Source organism: Cnephaeus nilssonii (genome assembly GCF_951640355.1).
Source record: "Cnephaeus nilssonii genome assembly, chromosome: 10".
NCBI lineage: Eukaryota > Metazoa > Chordata > Mammalia > Chiroptera > Vespertilionidae > Cnephaeus > Cnephaeus nilssonii.
The window spans coordinates 92,394,772-92,415,630 of NC_137081.1; the positions used below are offsets into that span (position 1 = coordinate 92,394,772).

Here is a 20,859-nt window from a genome sequence, read left to right on the forward strand (position 1 = left end):
TATTACAAAGTTATCATAATCAAAACATCATGGTATTGGCATAAAATCAGGCACAAAGATCAACGGAACAGAACAGACAGCCCCAAAATAAACCCATGCATATATGGCCAATTATTTTATGACAAAGGAGGCAAGAATATACAATGGGGAAACGACAGTCTCATGAATAAATAGTATTGGGAAAAGTGGACAGCCACATACACAAAGATCAACTAAAAATGAACTGAAAACTTGAATTTAAGACCTAAATCTGTAAAACTCCTAGAAGACAGCAGGTAAGTTCCTTGACAACAGTTGTGGCAATTTTTTGGTATTTAACATCCAAAGCTAAGGCAATACAAGCAATAAACAAGTGGGAAGACATCAAACCACAAAGTTTCTGCACAGCAAAGGAAATCATCAACAAAATGAAAAGGCAACATAATGAATGGAAGAAAATATTTGCAAATATATCTGATAAAGGGTCCATAACCAAGATAGATATGAAAACCACACAACTCAACAGAAAAAAAAAAGCAATCTGATTAAAAAATGGGCAGAGGAGCTAAAGAGATATTTTCTCAAAGACATACAAATGGCCAACAGGTACATGAAAATGTGCTCAACATCAGAAATCATTAGGGAAATGCAAATCAAAAACACAATGAGAGATCACCTAAAACCTGCTGGAATGCATGTCATAAAAAATGCGAGCCCTAACCGGTTTGGCTCAGTGGATAGAGCGTCGGCCTGTGGACTGAAAGGTCCCAGGTTCGATTCCGGTCAAGGGCATGTACCTTCGTTGCGGGTACATCCCCAGTGGGGGGTGTGCAGGAGGCAGCTGATCGATGTGTCTCTCTCATCGATGTTTCTAACTCTCTATCCCTCTCCCTTCCTCTCTGTAAAAAAATCAATAAAATATATTTTTTTAAAAATGCGAGGTAACAAGAGGATAGTCACGATGGAAAATAATGTAGAAGTTCCTCAAAAAATTAAGTGTTGACCTATGAGCCAGAGATCATGGTTCTATTCCGTCAGGGCATAAGCCCGGGTTGCAGACTTGATCCCCTGCATGCATGCAGGAGGCAGCCGATCAATAATTATCTGTCATCGTTGATGTTTCTATTTCTCTCTTCCTCTCCGAAACCAGTAAAAATCTATTTTAAAAAAAAAAACAGATCCAGCAATCCAACTCCTGGATATATACCCTCAGTCAGTGGTCGGCAAACCATGGCTCACGAGCCACATGCGGCTCTTTGTCCCCTTGCGTGTGGCTCTTCCACAAAATACCACGGCCTGGGCGAGTCTATTTTGAAGTGGCGTTAGAAGAAGTTTAAGTTTAAAAAATGTGGCTCTCAAAAGAAATTTCAATCGTTGTACTGTTGATATTTGGCTCTGTTGACTAATGGAGTTTGCCGACCACTGCCCTAAGGAAATGAAAACAGGATACTGAAGAGCTATCTGTATTCCCAGGTTTACTGCAGCATTATTCACTATAGTCCAGAAATGGAAACAACCGTATCCATCAACCGATGAATGGATGAAATGTGGTATATACATGTATACAATGGAATATTCAGCCAAAAAAGAAGAAAACCTTACCTATTTTAACAACAAGGATGGACCATGAGGGCATTATGCTAAGTCAAATAAGCCAGAAAGAGAAAAACAAATACTACATGATATGCTTATATGTAGGATCTAAAAAAGAAGTCAGAAGCAGAGAAACTGAAGGTAGAAAAGTGGTTGCCAGGGGTTGGAGGGTGGGGGAAATAGGGAGAAGTTGGTAAAGGATACAAACTTTCAGCCTAAAGGTGAATAAGGTCTTGGGAACTAATGTGTAACATGGTTATTATAGTTGATAACACTGTATTGTATAATAGAAAATTTCTAAGAAAACAGAACTTAAATGTTCACACACACACACACACACACACACACAGATAAGTATGTGAGGTGATGAATTAATTAACCAGATGGAAAGAATCCTTTGACAATGTATATGTATATCAAATATCACAATGTACACTTTAAGAATCTTATACTCTTATTTGTTAACATATCTCAGAAAAGGTGGGAAAAAAATTGCATATGTGTCATGTCCTCCCCCCTCAAAAAAGATTTGAACCTTTTAAAAAAATGTTTTTTTATTGATTTTAGAGAGAGAGGAAGGGAGAGGAATAGAGAAGTAGAAACATCGATGAGAGAGAGACAGATATCACTGGCTGCCTCCTGCACACCCTCTGGGCATTGAGCCCCCAACCTGGGCATATGCCCCAACTGAGAATTGAACCCGGGACCTCTTGTTTTATGGGTCGTTGGCTCAACCCCTGAGCCACACTGACAAGGCTGAACCTTTTTAAGAGGACTGAATATCCCAAAAAGCATAATGGATAAGCTGATTTGTCCAGTACAAAATTCAATAACTAAGTTGAATTACTCTAATTTAAAGAATCTCTTATTTTGCAATGATAAAAAGAAATTTGACCTAAAAATATTTAAATGCTACATTAGAAAATATTCACTTAGTGACAATGTAAAGAACAGAATAACAACAAAAAGACACGAGACATATAGAAAACATGGTAAAATGGTACAGTCCAACTCTATCAATAACATTACCCATGAATGAACTTAGCAAGCCAATCAGGAGACAGAGATTTGATTAAAGAAATGATCCAACTATATGTTGATCACAGGAGATAACACTGTAGATTCAAAGACAGAATATATGATCTTCTTAAGTACATATGGAACATCTCCAGATTAATCATATGCTAGGCCATAAAACAAACCTCAAGACCACAACGAAGTAAATTAGAATTAATAATAAGAAAAATGTTTGGGAACAATCTAAATATAAAATTCATAAAACAAGTCCACTTACTACTAATAAACATTAAAAAAAATAACACACTTATGGACAAATTTAACAAAGAAATGCAACATTTGTACACGAGAAACTAAAATTTATTGTTGAAACAAATTACAGACCGAAATAAAAAGACATTTTATTATGGATCAAGGGACCTCATACTGTCAAGGTGACAAGACTCACTCAAACTGCTCTACGGATTCAGAACAATCCCTACCAAAACCCCAGCTCACTTCTTTGCAGAAACTGACAAGTTGATTCTAAAGCACATATGTAATTGCAAGGACCCAGAATAGACAAAACACAATATGGGAAAAAAGTGGGACTCACACTCCCTAACATCAAAACGTACTCAAAGCACTATGGCACAAAAATAGACACAGATATGAATGGATTGCAATTGAAAGTCCAGAAATAAACCCATACACCCTATGATCAACAGATTTTTTTTACCATCTAAATTTAAAATTTACTAACTTAATTTTTATTAAATTTATTGGGGAGACATTGGTTAATAAAACTATATAGGTTTCAGGTGTACAATTCTATAATACATCATCTATATATTGTATCATGTGTTCATAACCCAAGGTCAAATCTCATTCCATTTATCACCCCTGTAGGCCAACTGATTTTTAATACGGTGCCAAGACCTTCCTATCGGACAACTGGATAGCCATGTACAGAAGAATAAAATTGGATCCTTATCTCAAAGTATATATAAAAATCAATTCAAAATAGATCAAATACCTAAATATAAGAGCTAAATCTATAAAATTCTTAAAACAGAGGGGTAAATCTTCATGCCTGGATTTGGAAAAGGATTGTCAGAGATGTCACTAAAAACATAAGCAATAAAAGAAAAATTGGATAAAGTGGACTTCAAATTTAAAACTCTAGTGCTTTAAAGGACACCAATGTGAAAAGACAAATCATGCTATGCAAATATTTGCCAATCAGTCATCTAATAAAGGACTTGTATCCAAACTTAAAAACAAAACAAAAAAACAACTCTTACAACTCCATGATAAAAAAACACAGAGCCCAATTAAAAAATAAAGGATCTGCACTAGCTGTTGCTCAGTGGTTAGAGCGCTGGCCCGTGGACTGAAAGGTTGTGGGTTTGATCCCAGCCCAGGGTGCCAGCACGTGAGGGAGGCAACCAATTGATGTCTCTCTCTTTCTCTCTCCCGCTCCCTCCCTTCCATAAAAATCAATGGGAAAAACACCCTCAGGTGAGAGAAAGAAAAGGGGAGAGGGAAACATCCATGTGAGACAGAAACAGCGTTAGGTTGCCTCCTGTACACACCCTAACCAGGAACCGAACCAGCAACCTGGGCATGTGCCCTGACGGGAAATCATACCTGCGACCTTTCGGTGCATGGGACCAACTGAGCCACACCAGTCACAGGCACATACTGGTTGTTTAAGCCACAAGATTTGTGTCACATTCTAAGACATCAATAGGAAATGATACACATCTTTTAGGTGTGGGCCCTGTAATCTGTTCACTTGAATATAACTGTACTCTTTTAACATACCATTAGCTTCTAAAAACAATCCAAAATTTCTCTTTAGAAGCCATTTTAAACAGGCAAAAGAACATTAATCCAGAACGCAACACTTAGGAGTACAATTAGCACTCTCAAACTACTAACTAGTTTTATGACGAATTAGGAGAATGCTTCTGGAGGGAAATATAATTCTCCTGGCAGATTTATAAGTAACAAAAAAAATACATTTTTTAAAAAAGGACCAATGTTTATGTTCAAAAATGTTCATAGCAGCTCCACTTATAATGACTAAGTTTTTAAAAAAATTAGAAAATTATTGAATAAGTAATGCTAGTGAGAACCTTTAATAACATGGGGAAATACTTAAGGTTTAATCAGTAAAGAAGACAAAATATGTAAATACATAATAAATTCTTAAGTAAATTAAAACAAATACACCTATTATATACATGAGGGAGAATAAACATGCAGGAGAAATAATATAAAAAAGTTAACAGTCACTTCTGTAATAGGAGTATGGTCATTTTAATTTTCTCTTTAAACGTTTAAAATTTCCAAATTTTGACAGCATGCACATTTATTATTTAGAATCCATCTCATTACAAGCAGGTAGCTTAAGGTTCTAAAAGGTATGCCTTTTGATGGTTATAATTGAATCATGAGGCCACTGTGGAGCTCCTGCTACTGTTTGCCAAAGAAACTTCTGATATTACATGCTAAATATACTACAACAATATTCACATTATCAAGTAATTTCTACCTATCAAATAACATATTAATTAGAATTTAGTCTAAGTGTTTAAGGGTATACAAAAAAATTAAGTGTTATCAAAATAACTAAAAGATAAGCCTTTCTCCCAGTCCATCTAGCCTTCTGATCACACCTGCTCCTGACTCCACTCTAGCCACACTAGCTCCGGGGTATTCCTTGAAGACATCAAGCACAGTCCCACCTTAGGAGTGTCCTTCTCCCACATGGCCAAGTGGCTATTCCCTCACCCGCTTTCAGGTCTTGATTCAAATGTCACTTTCTTAAAAAGGCCTACAGTACCCCTATTTAACACCAAAACCTGCCCTTCCTCCTGGCATCCTTCACTCTGTTCTACCTTTCTCTATAGTGTTTATCATCTTCCAACAAACTATATAATTTTAAAAGTGGGACCTCATTTAGTCACTGATATGTCAAAAGAGCAAGACACAACAGGTGCTGAATAAATATTGAATATGAGAGGCCTGGTGCATGAAAATTCACCAGGCCTCTCGTATTCAATAAATATTTATTGAATATTTATTGGATAAATAATTGGGGGTCCCTCAGCCCGACAGCCCTCAGGGGCAGGAGGTGACTCGGCGATCAGGGGAAGGCGACACCCCATTACACCTCTGCTGCTGCCACTGCTGGCAGCACAAGCCTCCGGCGGCTCTGGGTGGCTGGCTGGGTAGCCGCCATTCAAGGCTTGCCTGCGCCTCAGGCCGGCCCTGGGTGGCTGAGGAGACTGGGCGCCACTGTCTCTGAGGGTGTGACAATTAGCATATTCTCTCCTTATTGGCTGTAGGGCGCCGCCATCTTTGCGATGGTGTGAGGGTCAATTAGCATATTCCCTCTTTATTAGATAGGATATGAATATACTAATGGCATGTCAAAGAACAGAGCCAATAACACAATCTCTAACAATTATACCTACCACTTAAAAAAAACTGGACAATTTTCTGCACATGCATAATCAAGCAAAATATAAGGCATATCAGTTCTTAAAAGAAAATTTGGCCATCTTTATCATTCCTATGTGTTTGTTTCAGGTTGTGTTTACCAAAAACTCATAGTTGACTTACTGAAAAGTATCCCAGTTTTATTTTGTTAACATTGTGCAATACAGATGATATAACCAGGGAAGCAAATTAAACAGTTTAAAAAATATGTATGCCCCTGGCCGGGTAGCTCAGTTGCTTAGAACATCATCCCGATATGCCAAGGTTATGGGTTCAATCCCCAGTCAGGGCACATATAAGAATCAACCAATGAACGCATAAACAAGTGGAAAACAATGAGATGTCTCTCTCTCTTTAAATCAATCAATAAGTAAAAAATAATAAAAGTTAGGAATGAGTTTAACAAAAAACTTTTACTCTTAATACTACAGAATACTGTTGAAAGAAATTAAATTAGCACTAATTCAATAGAAAAATATGTAATAGGCAAAAATGTTGAAATGCTATACACAAAACCCAGTACAACTCTGTATTATTAAGCTACAACAGCTTTTTAAATGACATGTGCTTTGTTATTTCGTACATTGGAACAGCTCAAAGCCAAATTCTGATGTAATTTTTGCCAGGTGATAGCCCTCATAACTTTTGATTTCACTAGGAATATCTTCAGTTTGCAAATGGTCATTGCTCCAGTAAGACATCATTTTGGGAACGGGGAAGCATAGTCACATGTCAAAAGCCTGGCCTATTTTCTCCATCAAAAACTGCCAAGGACTGCCTAACACCTGAAATGGGACCCAATCAGAACTTAACTCCCTGTGACTCGTATCCCTGCTTACTGTTCAAGCAGTTCTCTATACACTCACAATTCTGTTCCCCAGGGTTTGAAGCCTAAGCCTTGTGACAGGGTCTCTACAGCTCCTACAGAAGACAGATGGCACATGATGCGCGGGAAAAGCTCCCCGAAGACGTCGTTTAGCCAATACCTCTGAGTGACGGTCTACACTTCCCGTGTCTGATCCAGAGTGCTGCTCATTTACATCCTCCTCAACGTCTGACCCTGAGTCCCGTTCATCCTGCACTGGGGTAGCGCCACCATCATCTGCTTAAAAATAAAACAAAAACCCACTTCAGGTGTAAGATGGAGGACATCTCCAGGTGTAATGAACACAATGAATCAAGAATAACATAAGAGTAAAGGTTACCTCTGATGAAGCATAACTAATGTCGTAAACAAGACAACAGTGTAACACTCATAGAAATACCAACCATCATAACAGGGACTGGGACACACATGGCAGAAAAAATACACCATAAAAGGAATGTGAAGCTTAAGAAACATACTAAGGACCAAGTCAACAACCTCTAAATAACAGTGTGCTCCGTGACTACTTCAACTTCCGTCATGACTGAGTCTATTGAGACCGCAGCACTTACCCTCCTAATGGATTTGTTCCGTGTGGCTCTTCCCTCACGGGAATGAAAGCGCCACAAGAGCAGGGACGTGGTTCCCTGGGGAGTCCCGGAGCCCTGCCTGCCTGGTACCTGACGCACAGCGTGTGCTTATGAGTGAAGAGCACACGGAACCGCAGGTCAGAGGTACCGCAGTGTGATCTCCTTCAAGAAAAACATGTACTACACCATCACAAATGTGCCAATGAGCTGCTACCTCCCTTTCACCACTGCTTTAAAAATGTAAGTTAAAAGTGTACTGAGAGGAATTTAGGGCTGTTGCAGGATATGGGAAGACTTGGTTGGAAGTTTATTAAAAATAAAAACGAATCCTTTTAAGTGACGCAGTCACCTACAGGAAAACAAAAAGTTGCAGAAGAGTGGGATCACTCTCATATACAGAGCTACTCAGCTAAAGAGTAAAGACTATGTAGCATAATAAACCAGTAACTTGGAAATTTAACAATTACACTGAACAGTGAGGGCAGGGGGAGAAGAGGGCACTTAAGATGCAACTCTGTCCTCCCACAACAGACCATACAAATGCCCACAAATGGAGCAACAAGAGAGAGCGTGGGTCAGGACTGGGGAGATAACACCAAAAAAGAATGTAACGTTAGGGAACTGCTATTTTGCATGTTTTCAGCACTTAATCTTTAGACAGGTATTACATACAATTGCTTATCTAAGAAACAATGTAAAACCTTAAATGAACTGAAAAACTATTTTGAAAACATTTACAGAAAAGCAGCAGTGCATGCTTAGAAAAGCGTTTGTGGTCTTAACTATTCCCTGAACTCAAAACAGGAAGGAGGTTAAGGCTCCGACAATCCTCCAGGCACTGGGATGGGGCACAGCGCGCGGGGCGGGGCAGCGGCACGGCCGGCGTCGCCTTTTCTCCCGGTCCTGCCTCCCGCACCTCCGGGCGCAGCGCGGGCAGCGCGGACCCAGCCGCGGAGTCGGCGGGAAGGCCGAGGGGGACCTCCCGGCAGAGAAAAGGCGCCGCCGCCGGGAACTGCTCGAGATGCAGTGCGACATTTACTCCGAAGCACGTACGCGCTCCAACAGCGCCTCGCCCCCCGCCTGGACCCCGGGGCCGCGGGGGACGAGCCCAGGTGAGCCGCGCCCAGCCCACCCACCAGCCGGATTCTCAACACTCCGCTCGGCGCCGGCGCCCCCGACCCCGCGCACCGCGAGCCCTGACCCTGCACACGGAGGGGCTCCCATCCCCCGCACCTTCGCGGACCCGGAAGACAGCTCTCCCTCCGCCCCGCGCCCCCGCCCAGCCCGGCCCGGCCCCACCTGACTGGTCGCCGCGGTAATAATCCGGGTCCATGGCAGGCGGCCCCCGGCGGGAGTGTCCGCGCCCGCGCCGCCCCGCCACCTCCTTCCCGGCGGAGTGACCCCCCACCCCGATGGCGCGGTCCGGGGCGCGGAGGTTCCCGCCCGCCTGGGGGCTGGAAGGTGCGGAGAGCAGGACTCGGCCTACGCGCCCGGCAAGAGAGCCGCCGGCCGGCGGGAGGCAGCGTGCGCGCCGCCGCTCCACTTCCCAGAAGCACCTCGGGCCAAGATGGCGTCTGCTTCCGACCCTCCGCGGGAGGCAGCGCGCAGGCGCCGTCCCCCCCGCCGGCCAATGGGAAGGCGCAGCGAGCAGGACGCCCGCCCAGACGGAAGGGGGCGCGGGAGGTGCGCGGGAGCTCGGCCCGGCCCGGCTCTCCCCAGGGCGGCCGGCTCGGTGGCCCGTGGAGGTGGGCGTGCTACGGGACGGCCGCGTTGGCGCCGCGGCGGAGGAACTTCTGAGTTACTCCCCGAAGAACGAAGGCCCGGAGGGTACCCTCCCCGCCTGCCGCCCGGGCCCCCTCCCTCCCGGGCGCCCAGGACGTGGCGCGGGGCTCCCTGGTGCTTGTAGTCCCGGCCCGGGCGCTGCGAGGCGGCGCGGAGCGACCTGGTCAAAGGTCTCCTCTCTGGGCATCTTTCCGCCCTGTTCCTTAGCGACTTAGAGTCCATCTCCAGAAGCCGTTGTCAACGGGAAGTACAGCGTTTTGCTTCCAGAAAGATCCCGGCGGAAGGGGTGGCCCTGCCTGTGCCCCGGGAAACGGCGGCCGGGACCCGGGGGCCGGCGGCTGGGAGGCCGCTGTGGGCGCCGCGCCCCGCCCGCGCTCCGCTGAGACGCACTAGCCACTCACGCCGCCGCGAGATTGCCGCTGGCCCCTGGTTACCCGTGACAAAGGCGACGGCGACCTTTCCTTTTTTCTGAACCTGCTGCTTTTTTCAGATCCCCTCCCACTCCCTGCCTTTTTTATGAATGATTAGCTGAGATTAGAACTCCTTGCTCCCCTGAAGATAGTTAGACCGAGACATTTCTGCTCACCCGGCTGAAAGTTCTGATTGCAAAACAATCCCAACTGCAAACCGCCCACCTTCCTCCTGTGGCAGCCGAAGGAAAGCCACCTGCCTGGATGCTCGGATCTTCATGTGTGGTGTTAACTGGGAAACATTCAAACCTGGGAAGAATTTGTGTGTGTTTATTTGAGCCAAACTGTCGACAATGGATTGAGAAAATGCTCCGAGAATGGCAGCTTTGCACCTTGTTTTGAAGCATAGTAACCTCCACCTTGTATAAAAACTCCTGTTTGAAATTCTCTGCTATTGTTGGATAGTCCCTTGTTCTGTAAACTCTGTCATTTTTAGCCAGTCTCTTATTCCATAAAATAACTGTTTTAGTTTAAATAATAGAAAAAGGTAAAAACCTAACTGTCTGACCTTGCAAGCTAGCCATCTAACATAATGGACTAATACTGATAGTAACTCCCATATTCTTATGCCAAATGTTTGTTCTTTATGTATCCAAGATGACAAACTGTAACAATAACTCACACAGAGCTCTTTGTAAAATCGGCAAAGAGCCTGAGAGGTATAAAACGGGAAACTTCCGCTGTGTCTTCGCTCAGAGATTTGGAAGAAACACCTCCCTCTGGGCTGCATGAAATAATCCATGACTCCTAATTAATTGGCTCATTAAGGCGTCTTGTATCTATCTCGCTGATTTAGGATTCAACAGTTTATACATTATAATCAAAAGAGTAAGTGGATTACATGAAATCCATTGGTGATAGATTGGGGGGGCGGGCAGGGCAAAGCAGGGAACCCTCTGGGATTGGGGGAAAAAATAAAAGGATAGACATACTTCCTTTACACAGGTGGGTGCAGGATAATTAACAGTCAGCAATTAACTCACACAGTGAGGGGGTTTGTGATCTCCACAGAGCTGTGCCTGTGCTTTGAGGGGTCCAGAAAAAAGGAAAATCACGACATTCCAACTATGTGTTACTAGAGGCCTGGTGCATGAAAATCCATGCACTGGAGGGTCCCTCAGCCTGGCCTGCCCCCTCACAGTCTGGGAGCCCTCTGCTGCTGCTGCTGCTGCTGCCAACAGCGCAAACCTCGGCTAACCCTGGTTACCTGAGCCTTGGGTGGCCCTGGACGGCTGGGCAGCCACCATCTGAGGCTTGCCTGCACCTCGGGCCGGCCCTGGGGGGCTGAGGGACTGGGGGGCTCCGGAGGCAGGTGCGCAGAGTGGCTGGACCCGCCTGGGGGCGGGCCCAGCCGTGCCACGTGCCTGCCACCCCGGTGGGGCTGAGGGGACTGGGTGCCACCATCTTGTGGCTGTGGGCACTGCCATCTTTGAGGGCATGACAATTAGCATATTCTCTCCTTATTGGCTGCGGGTGCCGCCATCTTTGTGAGGGTGTGATGGTCAATTAGCATATTTCCTCTCTATTAGATAGGATGGTAGATGCAAAAGGACAATAGAAGGCTCAGCTAAGGTAAAGATCCACCTTGTCAGGGAAAATACCAGCCTAGGACATGACTACCCACCATAAACTGCTTTTTAGTTTAAAAAGTTTTAATTTCAGACCATCCTTTGGGGTGACTTTAGGTCTGAATTTGCAAAGCCTCCACCTAGGCCTCCCCTGAGCTTGTCAGGTTGGCATGTGGCCCCCTTTCGTCCACACTGGAGTACTCTCCCTATTGCAATGTCCTGAATAGAATCCATATCCTTACTTGTTTATTTTTGTCTTAGACAAAGAGGAGAATTTTCTTGCCTTTTGATTGGAGGAGGGACAGTGGAGGTATAAGCAAAGATTCCCCAGGAGGTGCAGACTTGCAGAAATAGGGCCTTTTGTTAGTTGGCAAAGTTGACTTGCATCTTGGACGGAATTTCTAGGCATGCCTAGCCTGCTGTAGGGCCTCATTTGGTGCTCTGGGAGGTCCACCTCCTACCTCAGAGTTGAGAGATGGGGATTCTTTGTTGCCAGCTCTGCTGCAAACTCCCAGAGTGCTCTGAGTCAAGCCGCATCCCAGCTGTAATCATCCTTGAACCCATTGTTAGCCAGTTTGCATGCTGGCAGAACAAAGGTCTAGGCTTCAGAAAAGGGCATGGGAAGGGAAAGAAGAAAGAGGTGTGGTTTCTTGCTGGAAATACTAATCCTATCTAATAATAGACAAATATGCAAATTGACCATACCTCCGACACACCCACAAGCCACGCCCACCATCCAATCAGAGCAAGTATGCAAATTAACCCAAACCAAGATGGCTACAGCCACAGAGAGCAAGGTTTCCTAGGTAACAGAGGAAGCCAAGCTTTCTGCCAGCCGTTGCAGGCCTAAGCCTCCATTCAAGCTACAAAGTTTCAATTATAGAAGGTAAACAAATTCAAACAAATGGCGGCAGAATGGAGCTTGAGAGAGCAGGCCAGGGTTGCCGCCGGCAACAGGGGAAGCAAAGCTTTCCACACACCCTGGCCAGGCCCACCCACTTAAGACAACAAAGTTTCAATTATAACCCCAACACAAATGGCTGCGGGCCTCGGAGGGAGCCCTAGGCTTGGCTCTGCTCCAGGCTACAAAGTTTCAATTGTAGAAGGAAAATAAATTCCAGATACCAGGGCCTCCGCTTGCGTTGCCAGGGGGCGTGGCCCGCCTGCAAACCATCACAGGCCCCTCACTCAGGCTGCCCCACGCCCCAAGGGAACCCCACCCTGATCAGGGACACCCTTCAGGGCAAACCAGCTGGCCCCCACCCCTGTACCAGGCCTCTATCCTATCTAATAAAAGAGTAATATACAGATTGATCATCACTGCAACACACAATATAGCTGCGCCCATGTGGTCAAAGATCCTGCCCCCATGTGGACACAGGATGGCCACCACAAGATGGCCAGCAGGAGAGGGCAGTTGAGAGGCACCTGGCCTGCAAGGGAGGGCAGTTGAGAGGGACCAGGCCTGCAAGGGAGGGCAGTTGGAGGTGATCAACCCTGCAGGAGAGGGCAGTTAGGGGTGACCAGGCCGGCAGAGGAGGGAAGTTGAGGGCAAACAGGCTGGCAGCAGAGTGGTTAGGGGGTGATCAGGCTGGCAGGCAGAAGCGGTTAGGGGCAATCAGGAAGGCAGGCAGGCAAGCAGTTGGGAGCCAGCAGTCCTGGATTGTGAGAGGGATGTCCGACTGCCCGTTTAGGCCCGATCCCAAGGATCGGGCCTAAACGGGCAGTCGGACATCCCTTGAGGGGTCCCAGATTGGAGAAGGTACAGGCTGGGCTGAGGGACAACCCCCCTCCGTGCACGAATTTCGTGCACCGGGCCTCTAGTCTACACTAATAAAAGAGAAACATGCAAATTGACTGTACCTCTGCTATGCCCACAAGCCACTCCCACCAGCCAATCAGGAGCAAGTATGCAAATGCGCCCAACCAAGATGGCTGAGGCCACGGAGCGAGCAGAAGGCTTGGGTTGCCCCAGCGATGGAGGAAGCCAAGCTTCCTGGCCTGCCCTGGCCTCTGCTCAAGGCTAAAAAGTTTAAATTATAGAAGTAAGTAAATCCCAGATACCAGGGCCTCCGCTTGGGTCGCCAGGGGGCGTGGCTGGCCTGCAAACCACCACAGGCCCCTCGCTCAGGCCACCCCATGCCCCAAGGGAACCCCCACCCTGATTCAGGACACCCTTCAGGGCAAACCAGCCGGCCCCCACCCATGCACCAGGCCTCTATCCTATATAATAAAAGAGTAATATGCAAATTGACCATCACTCCAACACACAAGATGGCTGCCCCCATGTGGTCAAAGATGGCTGCCCCCATGTGGGACACAAGATGGCCACAAGATAACCAGCAGGGGAGGGCAGTTGGGAGGGACCAGGCCTGCAAGGGAGGGCAGTTGGGGGCAATCAGGCCTGCAGGGGAGGGCAGTTAGGAGCAATCAGGCCTGCAGGGGAGGGCAGTTAGGGGTGACCAGGCCAGCAGAGGAGGGCAGTTGGGGGGGACTCAGGCCTGCAGGGGAGAGCACTTGGGGGGGACAAGGCCTGCAGGGGAGGGCAGTTGGGGGGACCAGGCCTGTATGGTATGGCAGTTAGGTGTGACCAGGCCGGCAGGGGAGGGAAGTTAGGGGCAAACAGGCTGGCAGGGGAGCAGTTAGGCATCAATCAGGCTGGCAGGGGAGTGGTTAGGGGGTGATCAGGCTGGCAGGCAGAAGCAGTTAGGGGAAATCAGGAAGGCAGGCAGGCAAGCAGTTGGGAGCCAGCAGTCCTGGATTGTGAGAGGGATCCCAGATTGGAAAGGGTGCAGGCTGGGCTGGGGGACACCACCCCCATGCACGAATTTCGTGCACCGGGCCTCTAGTCTATATATATAAAAGCCCAGTGACTGTTATGGTGGAATGACTGGACAACCAGAATGACCAGTCGCTATGATGCACACTGACCACCAGGGGGCAGACACTCAATGCAGGAGCTGCCCCCTGGTGATCAGTGCACTCCCACAGTGGAAGCGCCGCTCAGCCAGAAGCCGGGCTCACGGCTGGTGAGTGCAGCGGCGGTGGCAGGAGCCTCTCCCACCTCTGCAGCAGTACTAAGGAGTGGTGAGCCAAGTGGTAAGGAGTGAGCAGGCAGGCGGTTAGTAGTGAGGGTCGGACATCCCCCAAAGGGTCCCGGATTGTGAGAGCGTGCAGGCCGGGCTGAGGGACCCACCCACTCCTGCAAGAATTTCGTGCATCGGGCCTCTAATTTTCTTAAAAGAGAATTCATGGGTATAACGTGCCCTGTGAATGGAAACAACTTTGAAATCCAAGTCTGCCCTTTAGCTGTGAAAATGACATCTTCTCATTGTTGTGAGAATCAGAAGAGCAAGGGAAGGAACCAAACATACAAAATATAAATACTTATTTCTCTCCATTCGATGGAAGAGGGCCTAGGATCGAAGCTCTCTTCTGAAGAGAGTGAGATTGTGCAATAAAGAGAGTGAGATAAGGCACGGTGAATAGGACAGAACTCCAGGAAGAGGTTTAATGAAAGGTAATCCAGGACAAATCCTGCTAATAAGGATCTTGGATTTCACCAGAGGCACAAGAACAATGGCCATGCAAGACATTGGAATAAACACTGCAATTACAAGAGAATAATTAGTGAATTTTAAAAATAAAGATTCTAACTGTCCTGGTGGTTTGGAGAGTGGAGATAAAGCAGGATAGAAAGAAGTTGGGGCAAGTTCCTGACAAGTGGAATGAGGAAGTAGGTTGGACAACACCTGCTGATAAGCTGCTAGGTCCTCTCCCCAGAGCCCCACTCCACGCAGGACCAACGGGGAACTGTTTACGACAGGCAGTTCCTGTGGTGGCCACACGGAGTCCACAGCGGGCGCTGGCTAAAACCAGATCCATCCAAGATGGAGAAAATTGACCAGACAGGGACCCATTCGTTATACTCTCATTATAACGAAAACTGACACCTCAAGTGGAAGGAGAGCTGGGGAAGGAGGATACCATTACACCTGAGAACAGACCATATTAGAACAAGACCCCCTCCCAACCAGAAGGCAGAAATAGAACTTGGCACTACAAAGTTTAGGAAACACGTAAACTCCCAGGACTGACTGACCGCAGCGCGCGACTCACCGGTGAGTTCGCCTGTGCCCACTCAGGTGCATTTTGCTTTTTGCACAGCGGCACCCCCACCGGGGAGAGTGGGTGGCAGCAGCTTGTCCTGGGCTTCCTCCCTGATCCTGTCTCTAGGAACACCCGTGCTGGCATCTTTCTCTCCACCTGAATAAAGCTGCTTTTGCTTTCACACAGACTTGCTTTGGAACATTTTCCTGTGCGAAGTCAGGAACCTGCAGGTCACAGAGCGCTTAGGGGCCTCATTTCAGGCCCGCCTCCGTGACACAGAGAGAGAAGCAGACCGAACACACAGCAACGAGCTGACCCCGAAAGGCTGCAGAGAAGTTTTTGTACAAAAGAAGCCAACCGTTGTTAGCGAAGCAGGACACACCTTTGAAACAGTCGTAGTTAAAGCAATGTGCTTGTCAATGCAAACACAGCTCCAGGCAGTCCCCAGAGCCCCTTTTGCCAGCTGGCTGCCCCTCAGGGCCTGACTGAGAAATGAGAGGGCAGCACAGACAGGCCTTCCTTTGTCTGGCGGCCTTGAACTTTGAGGACTGCCATCTTGCCAGTCCCCTGGCGCTCTCCCACTCCGCCATGCTGGTGGGGGCGGAGGGGACGAGGCGCCCACAGGAGGTTGCTTTTCCCACCAAGGACACAAAAGCCAGAAAGGAGAAAGAAGAGACGAACTTGCAGCAGTCCAGTGCTCTCTTTCCCTTGACTGATGATGACCCAGAGTGACTGATTTCCCCAAGTGAATGCAAGATGTATTTGGCCAGCCTTTGAGACACTGTAACTTGCTGAACACGCTGGGGTGTGTGAGATCACACAGTATGAGAAACAGCTGGGCACTGGTACAGATGCAGACCAGCGCGGAGAGCCCTGGGTCTGGGCTTGGTGTGCTTGGTGCGTGGGATAAGCAGCCAGCCTTCTCGGAGTCTCAGTTGAATCAGAAAATTTCAAGGCCTGAACGTCCTTCCTGCGCTTGAGCCACTAAGGGGCGCTGCCAGCGAAGAAACAGATAAGAGCAAGTACACGGACGCCTGCTCCCCTGGCGGCCGCCCACCTCCTCGCAGGTCCCAGCCTCACAACCCATAGGACCATTGCAAGATGTGTTTTTAATACTGAAAACTGGGACTCACTTGAGTGGACAGTGAATCACGTACCATGGCACACTATGCAGCTATTAATACAACTGAAGTGGGTCTTCAGCTCTCGCATGGAAGGATGTCCAGAACACATTAAGTGACAAAAGTCATAGCCTGCTATAAATGGTGTAACTTTGTTTATGTGAACACCCAAAGAGTGAAGAAGAAGCACACACAAAAACAAGCCAAGAATTCTTTCATAGCATGGAGGGAAAGGACTTCACAGAAAGACTGAAACGCCATAGAAGCCTGACAAACTCGACTACATAAAAACAAACACTTGCCCTGGCCGGTTTGGACGAGTGGATGGAGCATCTGCCTGCAGACTGAAGGGTCCCAGGTTCAATTCTGGTCAAGGGCACATGTCCAGGTTGCGGGCTCCATCCCCAGTAGGGGGCTTGCAAGAGGTATCCAATCAATAATTCTCTCATCATTGATGTTTCCATCTCTCTCTCCCTCTCCCTTCCTCTCTGAAATCAATAAAAATATATTTAAAAAAACAACAACACTTTAAAAAAGCATGCATGGTAGAGACAACACAGCTTAGCAAAACCAAAACATAAATGAACAGGAAATTTAAAAAAATGTTTTCTGCTCCTATCATAGACCAAGGGCTGATCTCTCCCTAATTAGCATAGAACCCCTAGAAATCAGTAAGAAGAGTAATAATGGAAAAATGGGCAAAGGATATGACAGTTCACGGAAAAGAAATTATTAGCAGATCTAAGACACATGAAAAGGTATTCACCCTAAAATAAATAAGATAAAAGCAAATTAAAATCATATCGATACTATTTTTCACTTCTCAGATTGCAAAAATCTGGTAACATTCCATTGGTGAGGGACATGGAGAAAGAGACCTTCTCAGAAGGCACTGGTGGGAGTATATTGGTACAGCCGTCTACAGAAAGCCATTTGGAAATATTTATAAAAATTACGAATGGGGGTCCCTGGAGGGAGGAAGACAGGTTGCGGAATGGTGTCTCCTTCTCTCTGCCCTGCAGCCCACCCCCTGGCCCCAGCCAGCCTCCAGGGAGAAGCCCTGAGTGCCGCCCCATCACCTCCCCACAGCTTTACCATGGCCGCCAGCACAGAGAGCTGCACGTGGCCAATGCGTAGTCCTCCATCATATTCGTATGTTGACCTGGGCAAAGTTGCTAGAAGTCTTTTCAAAAGCGAATTTGGTTTTGGGTTGATCAAACGGGATGTAAAAACAAGTTATACCGTGATATGGAATTCTCAACATCTGGTTCATCCAATGCAGACACTGGTAAAGTTACTGGGACCTTGGAGACCAAACAGAAATGGTGTGAATATGGCCTCCTTTCACAGAGCAATGGGACACTGGTAACACTCTGGGAACAGAAACCACAATTGAAGACTAGATTTGTCCAGGTTTGAAACTGACATTTAATACCGCCTCTTCATCAAACATGGGAAAGAAAAGTGGTAAAACCAGGTCTTCTCACAGAGGGAGTGCCTAAACCCTTGTTGTGCTTTTGACTTTCTTGTGCTGGACCTGCGGTCATGGTGCGTCAGTCTTTGGTTATGAGGGCTGGCTTGCTGGGTTCCAGATGACCCTTGACAGTGCCAAATCAAAGCTGACAAGGACTAACTTTGCAGAGGGCTACAGGACTGGGGACTCCCGGCTGCTCACTGATGTCAAGGATGGGACAGAATGTGGAGTATCAATTTATTAAAAAGTGTGTGAAGGTCTTAACCCGTCAGCAAACCTTGTCTGGACATCAGGCACCAATGGTGCTCGCTTTGGCATTGCAGTGAAACATCAGTCGGATCCCACTGCTTCCATTTCTGCAAAAGCCAACAGCTCTGGTCTAATTGGAGTGGGCCCACTCAGACCTGAGCCTGGTGCCACGTTACCCCGCCTGCTCTGGTAGGTGGGAAGAGCATTCGTGTGGAGGCCACGGACTTAGGCTTGCCCTGGAGTTGGAGGCTTAGTCCAGCTGAAAGAAACCTCTGGGGATGAATATCAGGAGATTTGGCCTTCATATATTTCCAGGGTGCCCAGCAGCCTCCCCGCCCCAGGAAGGTGGTCAGAACAAAGGGCGATCTGAATAAGAGCTGTACTTTAAACATCTAGGCAGTTACTCGTTCCCTGGTTTCTAGTGGAATTGGTGATGTACCCAGTTACCAATGCGCCATCCTGCAGCCACTTATGCATCACTTAATGTAGTTAACTGCTGAATGCACTACCCACCAACAGACCTTTATGAAAACTGAAAAAAATTACAAATGTATATGCCATTTGGCCCACAATTTCACTTCAGAAAATGTATTCTACCAATATACTTCACCATGTACAAATGATGTATTTATAAAATTATTAATTGCAGCACTAGTTCCAAAACATTGGAAATAACCTAAGTGTCCAAACAGAAATGATCACAAAATTATGATACCTCTGTGCAATGCAATGTTATGTAGCTATAACAAAAAACGAGGAGACTCTTTTATGTGCTGATATAAACGATTCCTGAGCTGGAAAAGTGCAGAACAGTGTTAGAGTATGCCTTCTTTTGTGAAAAGGGAAGGATAAAATGTTTCTTGTTGCTTATGTTATTTTATTATATACTTAAAAAATTGAAAATTGTGTAAGAAAAAAAGCATTGGTTGTCTGTTGTGGGAAAGAGGTGGAAATGCGGTTTTAAGTTTTTAATTACATATAGTACTTACTCTCGCTCCACATGCTAACTTCTCGACTTTAACGGTCATGCACATTAAATCAACTGACAGGCCACTGACAGGCCACTGACAGGCCACTGACAGGCCACAGCCCACAGTGTGGAACTGGCATTGCTCTTCTTCAGTCGCCAGGTGTCGAGCTGCCTGGGCCGAGTGGCGATGAGTGGGCCTGTCTGCAGGCCGGGAGCCTTGTTAGAAACCCTAGGTGTGTGCCTGCCTGAGCAGGACCCACGTCCATGCACACTTTTATGTGTGTCTGAATAATTATTCCATTCACAAAGCAATGCTTTTTGGCTTAGTTTTTGTTTTGTGGCGAGCTCCACATCGATGGCAGTGTGCAGACAGAGACTGCTGGTGGCATAAAGGGAGTCCGCTTTGGAACCACGGTTAGACCAAGTGATCTGCACAGTCCTTATTTTTTAAGCTGTTCTTATTGTGGTAAAATATATATAGCACAAAACTTGCCAACTTAACCACTGGCCAGTGTACAATTCAGTGGTATTAATCAAATTCCCAATGGCATGCGGCCGTCACTACTATCTATTTCCCAAAGTTTTGATCGCCCCAAATAGAAATTCTGTAATCATGAAGCAATAACTCCCCATGTTTCCTTCACCACAGCCCCTGGTAACTTCTATTCTCCTTTCTTTCTCCATGAATTTGCCTATTCTAGACATTCCATGTAAGTGGAATAATAAAATATTTGTCCTCTTATAACTGGCTTGTTTCACTTGGCATATTTTCAAGGTTTGTCCATATGTCAAGATGTCATTTTTAATAGATAAATAATATTCAATTGTATGTTTATCTGTTCTTCTGTTGATAGACACTTGAATAGTTTTCACCTTTTGGTTACTGACAATAAAACTGTTATGAACAGCAAAGTTGTAAGATAACAAAATTAACACAAAAAATTAAGGTTATGTCTATGTATCAGTAATGAATAATATAAAAAGAAAATTAAGAAAACAACTCAAGCCCTAACCGGTTTGGCTCAGTGGATAGAGCGTTGGCCTGCGGACTCAAGGGTCCCAGGTTCGATTCCAGTCAAGGGCATGTACCTTGGTTGCGGGCACGTCCCCAGTGGGGGGTGTGCAGGAGGCAGCTGATTGATGTTTCTCATCGATGTTTCTAGCTCTCTCTCCCTCTCCCTTCCTCTCTGTGAAAAATCAATAAAATATATTAAAAATAAAAAAGAAAAAAAAGAAAACAACTCAATTTATAATAGCATCATAAATAATAAAACACTTAGGAATAAGTTTAACCAAGGAAGTATAAGACTTGTGCAAAAACTATAAGACATTGCTAAAAGCAATTAAAGAAGACATAAATAAATGAAAAGATAACCCATGTTTATAGACTGGAAGACTTAATATTGTTAACATGGTAATGTTATCCAAAATAATATATAGATCCAATGCAATGCCCATCAAAATTCCAATGGCATTTTTTTCAGAAATGGAAAACTCATCTTAAAATTCATATAGAATTTCAAGGGACTCTCAATAAGTAAAAACAATCCTATATAATAAAAGGCTAATATGCAAATTGACC

At 46.1% G+C, this 20,859-nt stretch overlaps 1 protein-coding gene and 1 pseudogene across 5 annotated transcripts in view; one reads left to right on the top strand and one right to left on the bottom strand.

The window, feature by feature from the left end:
- Positions 1 to 9,233, bottom strand: part of IWS1 (interacts with SUPT6H, CTD assembly factor 1) — a 46,322-nt gene extending 37,089 nt beyond the window's left edge. Inside the window, exons 1-2 of one of the 4 annotated variants that reach the window (XM_079781780.1) lie at positions 8,833 to 9,233; positions 7,065 to 7,183 (exon numbers count right to left, since the gene is read on the bottom strand). In XM_079781780.1, coding sequence (XP_079637906.1) covers positions 7,065 to 7,183; positions 8,833 to 8,866 — 153 coding nt within the window. In that variant the 5' untranslated portion in view covers positions 8,867 to 9,233. The remainder of the gene's footprint in view (positions 1 to 7,064; positions 7,184 to 8,832) is intronic. The other 3 variants (XM_079781778.1, XM_079781779.1, XM_079781781.1) reach the window with 3 other exon arrangements.
- Positions 9,234 to 17,832: 8,599 nt separating this feature from the next.
- Positions 17,833 to 18,561, top strand: LOC307106079 (non-selective voltage-gated ion channel VDAC2-like; annotated as a pseudogene). Its single transcript has one exon. The product of its transcript is annotated as a non-selective voltage-gated ion channel VDAC2-like (transcript).
- Positions 18,562 to 20,859: the final 2,298 nt, after the last annotated feature.